At 37.2% G+C, this 18,287-nt stretch overlaps 1 protein-coding gene across 4 annotated transcripts in view; it reads left to right on the top strand.

Annotated features, from left to right (window-relative positions):
* Positions 1–18,287, top strand: part of MAP2K4 (mitogen-activated protein kinase kinase 4) — a 153,229-nt gene that overhangs the window by 120,082 nt on the left and 14,860 nt on the right. For all 4 annotated transcript variants that reach the window (XM_023514067.1, XM_023514069.1, XM_003791083.3 and 1 more), the window contains one exon: positions 16,580–16,657. In XM_023514067.1, coding sequence (XP_023369835.1) covers positions 16,580–16,657 — 78 coding nt within the window. The remainder of the gene's footprint in view (positions 1–16,579; positions 16,658–18,287) is intronic.

Raw genomic sequence — 18,287 nt, 5'->3', positions numbered from 1 at the left:
TTAATGATTTCCTTTTTAATTTCTTCCTGCACCTGACTGTCATTCAGCATAAGGTTGTTTAACTTCCATGCTTTTGTGTGAGGTTGAGCATTATTGGTGGAGTTGAGTTCCACTTTTAGTGCCTTGTGGTCTGAAAAGATGCAAGGTAGAATTTCAATTCTTTTGACTCTGTTGAGGTTTGCTTTGTGTCCTAGGATATGATAATTTTGGAGAATGTTCCATGGGACGATGAGAAGAATGTATATTCTTTATCTTTGGGATGGAGTGTTCTATATATGTCTATCAAGCACAGTTGTTCTAGGGTCTTATTTAAATCTCTAATATCTTGGTTTAATTTCTGTTTGGAGGATCTGTCCAGCTCTGAGAGAGGGATGTTAAAATCCCCTGTTATTATGGCGTTATAGGATGTCACATTGTTCAGACTAAGCAAGGTCTGTTTCAAGAATCTAGGAGCATTTAAATTGGATGCATAAATATTTAGAATTGAAATGTCTTCTTTTTGTATTTTTCCCTTGACCAATATGAAGTGACCATCATTGTCTTTTGTAACTTTAGTTGCTTTAAATCCACATGTATCTGAAAATAAGATTGCAACCCCTCTTTTATTCTGACTTCCGTTTGCCTGAAAGATTGATTTCCAACCCTTAACTCTGAGTTTTAATTTGTCTTTCGATGTGAGGTGTGTTTCCCGCGGACAGCAAATAGACGGCTTGTGTTTTTTAATCCAATCAGCCAATTTATGCCTCTTCCGTGGGGAATTCAAGCTGTTGACATTTATTGAGATAATTGACAGGTGTGTTTGTGTTCTCTTCATCATATTTTGTGAAAGTCCATTGCTTAGTTTTGTCTTCTGTCCTTTAATTTCTGGGTGTTTACTTTGCTGAAGGTCCATTGTGATGGTCAGTGTGTAGGATAGATTGAAATATTTCCTATAAAGCTGGTCTTGTGGCAAAGTTCCTCAGTGTTTGCATATCAATAAAAGATTTGATTTCTCTGTCAATTTTAAAGCTTAGCTTAGCGTGATATAGAATTCTGGGCTGGAAATTGTTCTGTTTTAGTAGGTTAAAGATAGGTGACCTTTATCTTCTAGTGTGAAAAGTTTCATTATTGAAGTCAGTGATCATCCTGATAGGTTTGCCCCTGTAGTTCAGTTGGCATTTATTCCTGGCAGCCTGCAAAATCTTTTCTTTTGTCTTGACTTTAGATAAATTCATCACAATGTGCCTTGGAGAAGGTCTGTTTGAGTTGAGGCGACCAGGGGACTGATAGTCCTGAGTGACATTTGGGAAACTGTCATTAATAATATTCTCTAGAATGGCTTCCATTCCTCTGGGGCATCCTTCTTCCCCTTCTGGGATACCTATAACTCGTATGTTTGAATGCTTCAGAGTCCCACAAGTCTATCAGTGAACGTTCTGCTTTCTCTCTCTTCTTTTCAGCCACTTTAACTATCTGGGTTATCTCTAGAGTTTTAAACTCTACCTCTGAGATTCTTACTGCAGCATGGTCTAATCTGTTGTTAATACTTTCAATTACATCTTTGAGTTCCCTAATTGACTGCTTCAGTTCCTTCAGCTCTGCTATATCCTTTCTGTATTCTTTGTATCGTTCATCTCTTATTTGATTCTGTTTTTGAATTTCCTTTCAGTTATTATCCACTTTCTTGCAATTTCTCTCATTGTTTTTTGATTGTTTTCCACTTTCTTAGCTATTTCCTTCATTATTTTCATCATATGTATTCTAAATTCCCCTTCTGTCATTTCTAACATTTCTTTATAGGAGGAATCCTCTGCTGTAGCTACCTTGCGATCCCTAGAAGGGGTTACTTTGGACTGGCATTTCATGTTGCCAGGATTTTTCTGCTAATTCTTCTTCATGAGTGCTTTCTTATATCTGTTTCCTTACCCTAATTTTCCTTTCACTTCTTCTTGCTCTAAGTTACTATGCTGCAGGTGTAAAGGTTTAATGAGTCCTTTTGGTGCAACACCAGAAGGATGAGAAGTTTGAGGAGCAAGAAGGAAAAAAAGATTTAAAAAGAGAGAGAGAGAGAAAGAGAGAGAAAGAAGAGGGGGTGAGTAAAAGGAAGTATTGACAAAAAGAAGAAAGGCGCCAAAAGAAAGTAACAGGAGTAATATAGGTGTATATAGGGTACTATGACCCACCCTTAAAGACCCTCAACCTCTGGGGGTTCCGATTTTCCCTTAAAGTCAACAACTCTTTGCCAGCTGGCTCAGACACAGTACCCACCTCCACCAGGTAGAGAAGAAAGACAAAAATACTATAGAGCAAACCATAACAAACAAGCAAAAACCCTAATAAGGTAAAATTGGGGGTAAAAAAACCCCAAATAATAGGGGCAGAAAAACTGGCAAAAATGAAATTCTAATTATTAAAGAAGGCAAAAATAGAAGATTGTATTTAAACTAGAATAATGAAAAAAAAATTGAAATAAAAAAACCAAAAAAAGAAAACCTCCAAAACCAAAAAACCAAACAGTATATATATCTTGGTAAATATTGTCTTGGCAACAGGTGATCTTCTGAGGGATGAGAAGTTAATCCCAATGTTGATACAGCTGTACAAGATGGAGACTAGAGGCCTCAGCTGATTTCACAGACCCCCGCAGGCTTAGGAGACCAAATGTCTCCTCAGCCCACTTAAAAGACACTCCAGACCATGAACATTGGCCAAAGAGAAACTTTCCAAGGAAAGCACTTCTCCCTGGGATCTATCCTGGTGTGGCTGCCTTCTTATCCAGTGAGCCAAATCCAGTTTCCCTCAATGCCCCTGAGGCCAAGGCTGTTAATCTGCCAAACACTTGGATCTCTGAACTTCCCCGGCATCTCAGTCCTGGCCTTTGGGCACCTCAGTCACTAGATAACTCACCCAAGATCTCCTGGCTTATCCCTGCACTACAACACACAGGGGTAGCTCCCCTACAATTGCTGTGAGGGCAGCCCACAGCTGAAGGGCATTAGCTCCTTGCTGGCTCAGCGGCTCAGTCTGGGACCCCAGACAGTGCCCAAAGTCATCTGCACATGGGCCCAAGGTCTCCCAAAGCAGTTCAATTGAGTGCCCAAGTCCAGAAAAACCAAAACTGCCCCCAGGAAAGTCTCTTCCCACTTGCAGTCTTGCTGTTGGTATAGGTACAGCTGTAGGCAGCCTCCAACTGAACAAATGCGCACCCACTATTCGCTGGTTTTCCACCACTTACATCCTCCTTGTGGGGTCCAGAATTCTCTCACTGACTTCCTGGATAGTCCTTCCAGAGGATAGTTGCTGGGCAAAACCCACTGGCCAGAGATGCCTGGAGTCTTATCTCCCCACTCTCACTGCACCTGGTTACACAGAAGTTGCTACTCGGCCGCCATCTTGATTCTAACTTTTTAATTATTTTGAACTTTTTGACTCTTTTATAATAACACTCAGCTTAACACACTCATTACATAGCTGTATAAAAATTCTTTCTTTATTTCTGTGAGGCAATTCTGTTTTTTTCTGGACTAACTTCCTGGGTAGTATCTATGTGCACTTGAGAAAAACGTGTATTCTGCTGTTGTTGGGAGGAGTGTTCTCTCCTGTTAGGTCCAGCTGGTTTATAGTGTTGTTCAAGTCCTCTCTTTCCTCTCGTCCTTCTGTCTAGATGTTCTATCCATTATTCAAAGTGGGGCATTTAAACCTCCAGCTGTCACTGTGAAATTGTATTCTTCTCTTTTCATTTGTTCGTGTATTTTTATAGCTCTGTCTTTTCATGTGTATGTGTTTATAGCTATTACATCTTCTGTGTGAGTTGACCCTTTTATCAACACCTAATGCTCTTTCATCTCTCGTAACAGTAGTTGACTTAAAAGCTATCTTGTCTCATATAACTCCTGTGGCTCACTTTTGGTTGCTCTTGGGTCACGTACCTTTTTTTACCCTTTTACTTTTAACATATTTGTGCTTTTGGATCTAAAACGAGTCTCTTACAGACAGCACATGGTAGGATCATGTTTTTCTATTTTACTCATCTCTGACTTTTGACTAGGGATTTAACTAGTCTACATTTACAGTAATGCTGCTTTGTTTTTTGACTTCTATGTATCTCATATTTTTTTTATTCCTCTTTTCCTCCATTATTGCCTTTTTGTCTTGTTGTTTGATTTTTTTTTTTTTTTGGTAGTGTACTTTTTTGATTTCCTTTTTGTTCCTTTTCTGTTTTTGTGAGAGATATTTTTGTTTGTAGGTTTTGAGGCAAAGCCTTGCTCTGTTGCCCTGAGCGGAGTACTGTGCATCCTTGTAGCTCCCTGCAACCTCAAAACCTCCTGCACTTAAGCAGTCCTGCTTCAGCCTTCCGAGTAGCTGGGACTATGGGCACCAGTCACCATACCTGGCTAACTTTTCTATTCTTAGCAGAGACAGGGTCTCATTCTTGCTCAGGCTGGTCTCTAACACCTGAGTCCAGGGTCTCCAAATCTAAGTCCACCTGATCCTTCTGCCTCGGCCTCCCAGACTGCTAGGATTATAGGTATGAGCTACCACTCACAGCCCACCTCTTCTGTATATTTTTAAGATATTTTCTTAATGACTACCATGTTCAATATAATTAGCATCTTAAATTTATAACAATTCAGTGTGAATATCAACTTGTTTTCACAAGCATACAAAACAAAAGCTTATATTCAGTTTCACTCCTCATGTTTTTGTTGTCTTCACAAATCTTAGGTGTGTACATATATATCCAGTAATATAGACTTATAGTTATTTTATGTATTTGTCTTTTAAATCATATGAGAAGCAAAAAGAAGAGTTATAAACCAAAAATACAATCACAATGGCTTTTACATTTACACATGTGGTTACTTTTACCAGAGTTCTTTATTTCTTCACGTGCCTTCAAGGTGCTGTCTAATATCTTTTTATACATTCTTACTTTTGTTCAACTGAGATTGTCTTGTCTTCAGTTTTGAAGCATAAATTTTCTGCATAAAGAATCAAGCACATTTCAAGTGGTTATCTGAGAAATTTTTTTTTAATCTTGCTTAAGTGACTATTCACTTTCCTCTTTCTAGGTTGCCCAAATTTTCCTGGTTTTCTATCTCTCCTGGGATCTAGTATTTCCCTAGGCTCCTTTGTATCTTTTTAGTAAATACCTTTTTTTCCTTCTCACTGTAAGGTAGCAGGATCAGCTTCTGTTACTTGTCACTTAAGTCCTCAGTGAATATGTCCTGACTGGGTGTGGGCAGATATCAAGAGCCTTCTTAGTGAACAGACTTCTGGGTAAAGAGATTAAATGGCCATTTATTTCTGTGGTTAGTGTCTAAGCTGTGTTGTCTCCATGACCTATGGCTATTGTTTGGAAAAGGCAAGAACATATAGATCATGCTTCATGTGGAATGTTAATGTCTCCCCCACCTAGCATACAGCAAGGGGTCAGTAAATCCCTTTTGAATTAATAAATACTCTTAAAATTTTTAAGTTGCCTTTTTCTTAATTCAGCACTTACTTGGTGGGTGGCAGGTGTCCTCAAACTACGGCCCACCTAGGACATTTATCTGGCTCGTCGGATGTTTTTGCTGCCACTGCCTGTCCTGCTTAGCAGCCGGCTTATCCTGGGGCCTGCAGTCTGGCCCTGCAACAGTCTGAGGGACAGTGAACTGGCCCTCTGTTTAAAAAGTTTGAGGACCCCTGGTGTAAACCTTTGATTTTTATCAGAATTCTGACAAAATTGATTCTGACTTTTTTTTTAACTTTATTTTTGAATGTTTTTCTGAAAGCACTGTCCCTTGAAGCTTATTTACTCTCCCGTTTTCTCTGATTCTGCATTTTTAATGTAGACAAACAAGGCAGCTTTACTCTAATCCTATTCAAAGGCCTGGGAGACAGTGTATGAAGTGGCCTTCTCAAAGTTTTATTTCTGAATGAAATAATTTTGGGAATAATTGTATGATATTTTAAGTTTTATAGAAACACAGTACATATTAGCATGTAAGTTAAAAGTACTGAGGAACACCACAATAAAGAAACATCTTTTGTTTTTGAGACATCAGACTCGCTCTGGTGCCCTGACTAGAAGTGCAGTGACATGATGCTCAGTTCCACCTGAAACTTCTGATCCTTTGTCTTAGAGTCCCAAGTAGCAAAGACTATGTGTGCATGCTATCATGCCTGGCTAATTGTTCTTTCGTTTGTTTGTTTTTTATAGAGATGGGGTCTTGCTCTTGCTCAGGCTAGTCTTGAATTCCTTATCTCAAGGAATCTTCTGGTGTTGTCCTCCCAGAGTGCTAGGATGACAGGTGCGAGCCACTGCCAAAATAGCTTTCTTAAATTCAGATTTTCCTGAATATTTGTTAGTAGAAACCCCATTACTTTGTGGCATGCCTGTTAGTAACTAGAAGAATTTTTCTGTGTAAAATGGTTCATTCAACAAGGCTGCTACAACACCATGGGACTGTCTAAACTAGGCTTTTCATTTAAAAAAAAAAATTCTTTGGTATAGTCGGACAAGACTCTACCATAATTGTTTTTACAACATTTGATCATCAGTTCCAGTTTTTTATTGGTTTAAAAATTAAAGGCTTAAAACCTCAATGAGATGCCACTTCATATACTGCAGTATGGCTAGCACCAACAAGTCAGATAATAACAAATGTTCTTGAAGATGTAGAGAAATTAGAACCCTCACCTGCTTTTCAGTAGGCATATAAATGGTGCAGCCACTTTGGAAATGAGTCTGGTAGTTCCTCAAGCATTTGAACATAGAGTTACAATAGATTCAGCAATTATATGTCCAGGATATACTCAGGAGACATGAAAATACATATTTACACAAAAAACATACGTAAAGTTTATAGCACATCTGTAATATCCGAAAGATAGAAACAACCCAAAATGTCCATCAGTGGAGTAAACAAATTGTTGTCTTCATGCAATGGGATACTATTCAGTTACAAAAACTGATGAAGTACTGATTAATGTTACAGTGTGAGTAGACAATGAAGAAATTATGCTAGATGGAAGAAGACATTCACAAAAGACCATGTATGATTCCATTCATATAGACATCCAGGATAGGGAAATTTATAGAGTCAGAAAGTAGGATAGAATAAGTAGTATGAGGTGTTGATTGTAAACAGTTGCAGGGTTTCTTTTTCTTTTCTTTCTTTCTTTTTTTTTTTTTCTCCAGGGTTTCTTTTAAGATGGTGAAAGTAGTTCTAAAATTGGCTTTGGACATGGTTACACATGTGTATGAATGATCTAAAAGACATTGAATTATATACTTTCTTTTTTTTTTTCTTCTGAATTTGAATTATATACTTTAAGTGAGTGAATTGTATGGTATGTGGATTATATCTTTATAAAGTTGTTTTTAAAAAGAAATCTGAAAGCCAGCTCTGAGTCCCCACTGAGACTGTTAGAGCTGTAAAGTCTTTGAGAATTTTGACTTAACAAAAATAAAGTTAAGTGAGCATTTAGCTGCTGTTGGCAGCATTGCTGTTATCTTTGGAAATGTGAATTTGAAGTTGAGTTAACCAGTACTCTTTCTCTCTCTAGCAGTTGAATTGGTTATTTCTGTGAGAAACAAGTTGAATTATTTACTATGTGAGATAACTGCCCCTCATAAATAGATGATGGTTTTCTAAGGAGGGCTTTTCTATGTTCATTTCAAATTTCTTAAAGATAACTTACATTTATTAGCTTGTAAAGCATATTAGAACATTCAGGGTAAGTTTCCAGGCCTGTCTGACACCCTGCCTGGATGATGAATATACAGTATGATTGTAGAGGTTAGCTTTGAGTAATCTTATCTCCTGGTGGCTTGACATTTTCACTTCTTGGTGACTTTTATTCCTGTTTGTGAAAATGTTAAATAAAACAATTACATATGAAGAACTCTAATATTGATAGTTTTATAAATATCTTTTTATTGAAAAACTATGCCCTATTAAAAATATTAAGAATGAAGAGTGATAAAATGGAGAATATAAATTATGTGCAATATATTTGTAAAGGGAGAAAGATTGTATTTTTGGTGGATATATATTTTGTTTCGTTACTATGCAAATGTAATCTTACTACAGTGTTTTTCATTTGCTTTGGATATATTTTGAGAATATTTTTATATATAGTGTACTTAGCCATTAAAAGTTATTTAACTTAATATTTTTGCCTGCTTAAGTTTTCTAGTACTAAATATTTCCAAAAACATTTTTGAAGTTATACCTTCATACAACCTTAATATTATGTCTTTTCCTGGCTACAAAAGATTCACATGTTTTTGTACTTTTGGGAAAAGTATCAACAGAAGGGCTTGTTTTCTAAACAGTTCTCAGTCTTTATCAGAATATTATAGTATGTTTGAATCTCTGTCAGATTGATAGGCCAGGATAGAATCTCCTTTAAATTTAGTGGGGTTTTCATAATACACACACACACACACACACACATATACATATATATATTTTTTGGCCAGGGCTGGGTTTGAACCCACCACCTCCAGCATATGGGGCCAGTGCCCTACTCCTTTGAGCCACAGGTGCTGCCCTGCTATATATTTTTAAATTATTGATAAGGTTAGATACTTTTGTACTTTTTCTTATATTTAGCCACTTTTATGTATTATCATTGGCCCTTTTTCTGAATTGGAATGTTCATCTTTTGTATTGATATGGAATATAATGAGCATTTAAAACACTTATTTATATATGCTTTATCAGAGATTGGTTATTATTTATCTTTTTTTTGTTGAATTGTAGAGAATTTTATTACGGTGAGCTTGTTATTTCTTAACTTTGAGGTGTCTGGCTGCTGTTTTGTCTTGAAGAATCTTCTTTTCATCAAGATTAGATGGCCAGGCATGGTTGCTCATGCCTGTAATCCTAGCATTCTGGGAGACTGAAGTGGGAGGATTGCTTGAGATTAGTTGTTCAAGACCAGCCTGAACAAAGGAGATGCTATTTCTAGTACAAATAGAAAAGAAAAAAAAAATAGCTGGTTGTGGTGGTGCCTGTCTGTGGTGGTGCCTGTCCTAGCTTTTCCGGTGACTAAGGGAAGAGGACTGCTTGAGCTTCGCCTCGGTTTGAGGTTGCTGTCAGCTAGGCTGAAACCATGGAACCCTAGTCTGGGTGAAAGAGCAAGACTCTGGCTCCCTTACAAATGCAAACAGCGTAGCCTAATTGTATATACTCTCATATTAATCCAAAATTAAAAAGAAAAAAAGACTGTCTTATAAAAAAGAGATTAGAAATAATTGTAGAATTCTATTTTAGCATTAAAGTTTGGGCATTTGTTATTTATGTTTTACTTTTTAAATCCTGCTGCTATCACGATTGGTGTATTATCAAAGGAAAGAGTATATGCATTTTCCCCCTTCAGATGGTTAAATTAAAAAAAAATATATCTGCTCTTGTTTAGAGTTAACATACTCATACTAAATTCTTAGATTTGGGACTGTTTCTGAACCTTGTTGCTGTTATCCTTATGTATTTTTGCAATGAATATTAGTATCATTATGAAAAGAATGTGGTTGGAATTTCATTAAATTAGTAAATTAATTTCATTATTACTGTTTTATAATAGCGAGTCTTCACAGCCTCATTCATTCATGCTGTATTAGTACTTCTTGTTATATTTTCCTTCACATAGGCCATAAACATGTCTTAAATGTGACAGTCAAATTTGTTGTCAGCTCTAAATATCAGTGTACACTTGCTATCTGTGCTTTTATTTTCTTGGACACATTCTAATGGGTTCTTTTATTGCTATCACTCCATTTAAACTATTAATGTCAAAGTGAACGTTATCTTTTATGTTGCCAAAGCCAGTGGTCAATTCTGATTCATCATCTTCCTTAGTCTGCCTGTAATGTTTGAAATACTATATTTATTCCTGAAAGACTTCCATCAATGGGTTTCCAGGACATTGCCCTTTTAGCCAGCTGGTCCTGTTCTCCTGATTCTCTGGTTCCTCCTCATCTTCCTGATCTCTGTATATTAGTGAGCCCCTAGGGCTGAGTATTCAAGTTCTTTTCTTCTCTTAAGTGTCCAGAAATTTCTTATGTTTAAGTCCATCTAATCTAAAGGATTTTAATATTCTTTGTCTCTTGTGTTCACAGCTGTACCAGCCATTTCTCAGGAAAATGATGAATGCTGATACTTTCTGCTTCTTTCTTCCCTATACCTCTCCTCCAAACTCCTAAATCATATAACTAGGTCCTGCTTTGTGTCCTCCCTGTAGACTCTTAGAAATTGCAAACGAGCATGTCTAGTACAGAACTCTGAGCTCCAGCTCGGGGCCTGTGGCTCAAGCGGCTAAGGCGCCAGCCACATACACCTAAGGTGGCAGGTTCGAATCCAGCCCAGGCCCACCAAACAACAATGATGGCTGCAACTAAAAAATAGCCGGGTGTTGTGGAGGGCACCTGTGGTCCCAGCTACTTGGGAGGCAGAGGCAGGAGACTCACTTGAGCCCAGGAGTTGGAGGTTGCTGTGAGCTGTGATGCCATGGCACTCTACCCAGAGCAGCAGCTTGAGGCTCTGTCTCAAAAAAATAAAAAAAAGAACTCTGAGCTCCCATCCCCTGTTTGTTTCTCACAACAATCTGTGAGCTGCCACCTCCTCCTCAGTCCTTCTGTATTTCAGTAAGTAGCAGCTCCTTCTACTTTTTCAGGACACAGACTAGAGTCATCTTCATTCCTTTCTATTTTCTGTGCTCTACACCTGCTCTGTTAGCAAATGCCGTCCCTTGATTGTAAAACCACAGTGTTACTGGTCCAGCTGTTGGTGTTTCTCACCTGCCCATGCTTTAGTCTCTAACCTTGTCATCCCCTGGCTGTGCTGTGCTGCATTCCCAGCACGACAGCTAAAGTAGACCTTACAAAGCACTGAGTTAGGTCACGTCACTCTTCTGCTTAAAACTCATCTGAGAGTCCTTCTGATCAGTCTGTAAGGCTCGAGTGCAGGCCTCAGCCACCTTTCTGACATGCTGTCATTCTGTTTTCCCCTCATTGGCTCAGCTCTAGCCACCATAGTGACCTTGCTCCAAAAACATGCAGAAAATATTTCCACCTCAGGGTCTTTTCCTTTCTTCTTTTGACTCTTTCGCCTATTTTTTTTCTTCTTTTCTTTTAAAGGAGACAGGGTCTTACTCTGTCTTCTAGGCTAGAGTGTAGTAATGTGATCATTGCTCACTGTAGCCTTGAACCAGTGGGCTCAAGCTATCCTCCTGCCTCAGCTTCTTGAGTAGCTTGGGACTATGGGTGTGCAAATTTTCTCTATATTTTTTGTAGAGACAGGGGGCTTGTTGTATTTCCTAGGCTGTTGTTAAACTTCCTGGCCTCCGCTATCCTCCTACCTTGGCCTCCCAAGGTGCTGGGATAACTGGTGTGAGCTACCACGCCTGGTCCCAGAGAATATTTTTAATGTGCTACTCTTTCATTTCAGTAAGGTCTGCGATCTGTTACCTGTGTTATGTCATGCACACAGTTGTACCTTCATAACCACAGTTTCGGTATCCCACAGTCAACTGCAATCCAAAAATATTAAGATATTTGGAGAGAGAGAGAGAGAGTGGGACAACATTCACATAACTTTTATTAGTGTATTGTTATAATTGGTCTATTTTGTTATTGTTAACTATTTTACTGTGCTTGATTTATAAATGAAACTTTATCATAGTTATGTATATATTGGAAAACACATAATAGATGTAAGATTTGGTACTTTCTGCAGTTTTAGGCATCTCCTGGATGCAAATTATCCCCCATGGATAAAGGACACTGCTGTATCTTTTGAGTAGATAGTGAGCCTTTTGAGACCAGTCTCTTTGTTTTGTTCATTGTAGTATTCTTAGGTGCTAAGGCAATTTTTTGTTGCTGTTTGGAATGGGATATTTTCCTGACTAGTAATTAACAGTAAAAAGTAAAGCTACTTATTTTATATGTTTATTTTATGATCAGTTAACTTCCTGATGTACCTCTTTCTAAAATAAGACTCAACTGGTACTCAAGGTACCATTCTGTAAACACTTTTTGTCTTAACTTTTTTCATATTTATTGATCTTTCTCTTAAATTTTTCACTTTTCTCAAGTTGACTTTTGTTGCTGTGCCAGAACTTCCTAGATCAATGTTGAATGATAGTAGGATTCTTGGGTAATACTGGCAGTAGGATTCTAGTTGTTTCTGACTGGAAAGCAAATGCCTCCTGAATATTTCTTACTCCTGAAGAGTTTATTTCTAAGTGTGTGTTTGTATGTGTAAGTAGGTGAATGTATGTGTGTATATGTATGAGATAGAATAAAAATAAGTCAGGAATCACTATTGATTTTTATTAGATGCCTTCTTGCTATCATTCAGTAGTACATAATGAAATATTTGTCTCTGTGTAGCTAATAAATAGTATGATAACTCATAATATATTTTCTATGGTTGAACTATCCTGGCATTCTAGAAGTAATCCCCATATAGCTCATGATTTATGTTTTTAATGTATTTTTACATGTGATATATTAACATTTATGATTTATGTATAAAATATGTGACACTGGTTTATGGTTCACTTTGCAAAAGTTTTTATATGGGTTATACTAGCATTAAAAATTAAATTGGGAAAATTTTCATTTTTGTTCTATTCATACAACAAAAAATTATTGATCACATAGTGAAGAAAAACAAACCTTTGGCTTTCTTTTTTTCTTTTTTGTATCTGTGTTACGTGAAGTTATTTATTTTTCCTTTTTTTAAAATTAAATCATAGCCATGTATATGAATGCAGTCATGGGGTACAATGTGCTGGTTTTATATTACAATTTGAAATATTTTCATCAAACTGGTTAACATAGCCTTCATGGCATTTTCTTAGTTACTGTGTTAAGACATTTATATTCTACATTTAGTAAGTTTCACATTTACCCTTGTAAGATGCACTGTAGGTGTGGTCCCACCAATTACTCTCCCTCCACCCATCCTCCCTCCCCTCCCCTCCCTTTCCCCATATTCTTGGGTTATAATTGGGTTATAACTTTCATATGAAAGCTATAAATTGGTTTCATAGTAGGGCTGAGTACATTTGGATACTTTTCCTTCCATTCTTGAAGTACTTTGCCAAGAAGAATATCTTCCAGCTCCATCCATGTAAACATGAAGGAGGTAAAGTTTCCATCTTTCTTTAAGGCTGCATCATATTCTATGGTGTACATATATCACAATTTATTGATCCATTTGTGGGTTGATGGGCACTTGGGCTTTTCCCATGACTTAGCAATTATGAATTGGGCTGCAATAAACATTCTAATACAAATATCTTTGTTAGAATGTGATTTTTGGTCCTCTGGATATATACCTAGTAGAGAAATTGTAGGATTGAATGGCAGGTGTATTTTTAGTTCTCTAAATGTTCTCCAAACATCTTTCCAAAAGATACTTACTAGTTTGCATTCCCACCAGCAGTGTAGAAGTGTTCCCTTTTCTCCACATCCACACCAGCATCTCTGGTTTTGGGATTTTGTGATGTGGGCTAATCTTACTGGAGTTAGATGATATCTCAGAGTAGTTTTGATTAGCATTTCTCTGATGATTAAGGATGGTGAGCATTTTTTCAGATGTCTATAGGCCGGGTACCTGTCTTTTTCAGTGGCTTTCTTGAGTTCAAAAATTTTTTCAGACTTCAGAACAGTTGGGATAGCATGGTTTTATGTTCTATGAGGTTGAAATTCATCTTAGCCAGGAGTCTTTGGGAAAGGGTAGATGATTCTTCTCTGAAGTTTTACTTCTTCCTTAGCATTGGCGTGGGTGTGGATATGTGTGCATGTGTGAATATATATACCCATGTTTTCATTAGTTTTAGATGTTAAATGTATGAGCTATTTACTAGAGTGTTTTTTAATATCCAAACGTGATAGTTTAAAAATTTTTACACACTTTGATACACTTCCCTTTGAAGGGTAGAGACTTCAGTACATGTGGACTGAACTTAGTGATTGGTTTCTTTTCTTTCTTTTTTTTTTTTTGAGACAGAGTCTCACTTTGTCATCCATGGTAGAGTGCTGTAGCATCACAGCTCACAGCAACCTCCAGCTTTGGGGCTTAGGCGATTCTCTTGCCTCAGCCTCCCAAGTAGCTGGGACTACAGGTGCCTGCCACAATGCCTGGCTATTTTTTTATTGCACTTTGGCGGGGGCTGGGTTCGAACTGGCCACTCTTGGAATATGGGCCCAGCATTCTACTCACTGAGCCACAGGCACCACCCAGCAATTGGTTTCTAATGACTTGTGTGTGATGACTCTTGGGTGGCAGAAAAGATAGCGTGTCTCTTCTGAGAGCAAGTCAGGCTGCTTTCTTGCTCCTGGGATAGTTGACTGTGGGGAGCCAGCTACCATGTTTTGAAGACACTCAATCAAGCATAGGATGACCAGACGTCCCGCTTTTGAACAATTTGTCCCACGTCCTGCAGAGTTTTAAAAAAGTTCCAATTTTTGGAAAGAATGCATGAACCAGTGGGAGAACAGGAAGGGAATATACGGTTTTCGGCTGCCATGTGGCTATTTTGCCAGAATATGAGTTTTATATTATTTTTGTTAATTTTATAATGTTAAACTATAATAATTACAAATAGTTGTTGAGAAGTGATTATCGAGAACTGCTTATCAAAGTTTGCATTGTTGTCAGGCCCTGCCCTGCCGCCTCAGCCCTGCCCCCTGGCCATGTCCTGCTTTACAAATATTAAAATCTGGTCACCCTAATCAAGCAGCTTTATGAAGAGATGTCTGTGGTGAGGAACTGAGGTTTCCTGCCAGTAACTTTGTTACAGAGCATGGTGACAAATCCTCCAGCCCCAGTAAGGCTGCAGTCTCATAAGAGACCCTGAGTCAGAACCGTCCAGCTAAAATGCTCTAAATCCTCACTCACAGAAACCACAGTTGAATCAGGTTTGTAGTTTTAGTATATGGAGTTTGGGGTAGTTTTTATATAACATAACTGCTTGTAATATGATTTGATTTTTTGTGAATCTTTTGGGTTATTAGTTGCTTTCAGAGCATTTTAGCCTGCACAGTTTGCCTTTTGGAATATGCTAGGATTTTCTTTGTGGCATAATTATATAATCAATTAAGAAAATGAAATATTAGAAAACACCTGTTTTATTGCTTACGTTTTTTGATGATGATTTCAAAATTTGTTAACATGTGATTGTAAATTTTTTTTATTCTATAGCTTTATTTTACATATTTCATAACTAACTTGAGTTGTATATTTATAGTAAACTATATACATAATTTTAATAAGAAATTATTTTCCTTTTTTTCCTGTTTTTGTTAATGTTTCATACTTTATGAAGTACTAATGTTTCATACTTTATGAAATACTAAGTATTTTCCTGTTATACTTTAAAAACCATTTTGATTTTCAGGCCTTAAAATATATTTGTACTTAAAATACATCAGTCTTAAATCCATACTCTTCAAAGAGTAATTTTCAAAATGTTAAACATACTGCATATATAAATAAAACTGAATCATCAGGATGATAAAGAGTACTTGGATACGTCAGTATTTATGGTCACTGCAGAAAGAAAGTTGGAATGAGATGGCCAGGTTAAATATCTATCCATTGGGTAAAACTGCTAATTATCTCCAGGTCAGTAAAACAATAACATTTAAGATTATTGGACATGAATCACTTCCATCACGACCAGACATAAGTCTTCAAAATTACCATGTTAGCATAAGTATCTGGCCCTAATGAATACTAAATAATCAAGTGAAACAAAAGTATATTTAAACAGGCTAGGTTAGATAATGCCCCCCCCCTACGATATTAGAAGGAAATAGAATTAGTATTATAATTATTTGCCCTATTTCCAAGTTTGGATGAGTTTTCCTAACACACACATATGCTAGTAATTCCAAGTTTTAGTGACATAAACATAGTAACAGTTTCAGAATGATATTACCACCATAACCACAAATGATAGCATACACTTTGGGTGTTGACAAATGTAATCACAACCAGTGAAGATATAGGACATTCTTATCACCTGAAACGGATACCTTGTAACTATTCCCCAATATTTTTTACTCTTACCCACCCCCCCCGCCATTGATCCTATTTTCTGTTAGTATCAGTTTTGCTTTTCCTAGAGTTTCATGTAAATATAACCTTACATTAGTATGAACTTATTTGTGTCTGCCTTCTTTCAGCGTATTTTGAAGATATACTTGTGCTATTGTATGTATTAGTAGTTATTCTTTTTTATTGCTAAGAAGTTTTGCATTATATTAGTGTACTACAGTTTATTTATCCCTTGACCTGTGTATATTGTGACACTGCTGAGTTTTTAAGTATATTCTTGCTTTGTAAATGCCTGTAAGTCCTTGAAGAAAAAATGAGAAGGGTAACTGTGTTTTATTTATGGTGTAGCTGTTATAACCTTCATTGTTGTTTATTTTTTGTATATCATGGCTTCCTTTTACTTCCTATTTGACCCTAAACGTGGATTCCTCTAGCAGTGTGCTGGCATTTTGGCAACGTGCCCAGCTGTTGCTTCCATTTGCCTATTCCTTAAGGTCAAGCATAATTAATAACTGTCACTTCTTTTTGTGTTCCAGCCTGAAAGAATAGACCCAAGTGCATCACGACAAGGATATGATGTCCGCTCTGATGTCTGGAGTTTGGGGATCACATTGGTATGTTTATGTTGGTTCAACTTTGCATAGTTGTGTAATAAGAAGTCTAGAACTGAAGAGAATTTAATTAGACTTCCATCTCTAATAAGAACTATGTTTTTTGTAATTTTAGATTTTGTTTATTTACCTTTTTGCTTGCCCTGACTATAATCATGGGGACTATAGCTTTTAAGTATTAAAAGAAAAAGTTAATATTTAGCTTAAAAGTCAAATCAGAGTTGATTCTTTCCCTGAAGGTTTTCTGAAGTATCTAAGGGTCTTTGGTGTTGTAGTTAGATATCTTGGCCATAGAGAATAGGACTCAGCAACAAGACCAGGAATGGGAACAGGCACCTGCAGGCAGCTCAGTGATAAAGACAAGTTCCTCTCACCTTTGGGAAGGAATGATATGTCCAGCAGTACTGCGTGCAGCCTACCTATTAGGTATGCATATCTCTATGTGGAAAATAGTTCCTACTTGAAATCTAGTCACTGAATAGAAAAGTTACAAGCCAGTGAGCTAAAAGTACGTCAGCAGTTGAAGGATAGAAGAACTACCTAGGTGATGGTTCTAAGTGAAAGTTTTACCTTAGAACAACATTGAGAAAGAATAGTAAGAAATCTGCTTGTTTTGCAACAAGCAAACTCTTCTTTCTTACCCATAGAATGTATTGAAATTTTGGTTTCATGTAAAAATTAACTGTCTTATTTCCAGTTGATCTAAAACAATACTATAAACTGGGTACCTTAACAAGCACAGAAATTCATCTCTCATAGTTATGGAGGTTGGAGAGTCCAAGGTGAGGGTGCCAACGTGTTCCATCTGCTGAGGGCCACTTCCTGCTTCTTAGATGGCTGTCTGTCTCCTTACTGCCTCACCTGGTATGAGGGGCAAGGAAGCTGCCCAGGTCTTTTTTGTAAGGACACTAATGCCATTCATGAAGGCTCTCCCTTCATGACCCAATCCCTTCTAAAAGGCCTCTGTAGCTACTTCTGCATTGGATATGACTATTCCACATCTACATGGGGCCTGTCCTATTAGATGGGCTGCCCAGACTTTTCCTTCCATTTTCTGTTTATGGTACCCAAGACCCAGCCCAGAGATACACAGTTTCAGAACAGTGAGTTTTTTGTGGCTTACTAAATAATCTCTATTTGTTCTTTGGCATTGTTTATGTAATTCTGGGATTCTCTTCCTGTGATGAGAATCATATACCCTTGTTAGATGTACCTGATGTGTCACCTTGCCAGGCCTAATGAATTCTCTGTATATAGAGTTGAAGGCTAATAGCTTACCTCTCCAGAAGACACCATCTGGTTTCTTGTCAAATATAAGAGATATGTCTTGGGGGTCTTTCATCATCATGAAGCCAACCAGCAAAGGAAGGGATTCTTTCTTCTTTAGTCAGGAGAGAAATGGATCTTGAACATCTTTTAGGTCTGGTGATTGGTTGCAAGGATTGCCCAAGACCTAAAGCTTCCAGCTGATGCAGCTGTTTGCATATAAGGAATATTTATGATTCAGAAATACCTACCTATGATTGAACCAGTTGTTTCTAAAGCAAGTATATACATGTACCTCCTTACAAAAACAAAAATTTTGTTTTATGAAAGATTTTGACATAGAAACTTTTTTTTTTTTTTTTTTTTT

Source organism: Otolemur garnettii, unplaced genomic scaffold (genome assembly GCF_000181295.1).
Source record: "Otolemur garnettii isolate 467f Iridium unplaced genomic scaffold, OtoGar3 scaffold00046, whole genome shotgun sequence".
In the NCBI taxonomy this organism is placed as follows: Eukaryota; Metazoa; Chordata; class Mammalia; order Primates; family Galagidae; genus Otolemur; species Otolemur garnettii.
Note: the sequence above shows the minus strand (reverse complement) of the source record. Positions and strands in the feature narration are given on the sequence as shown.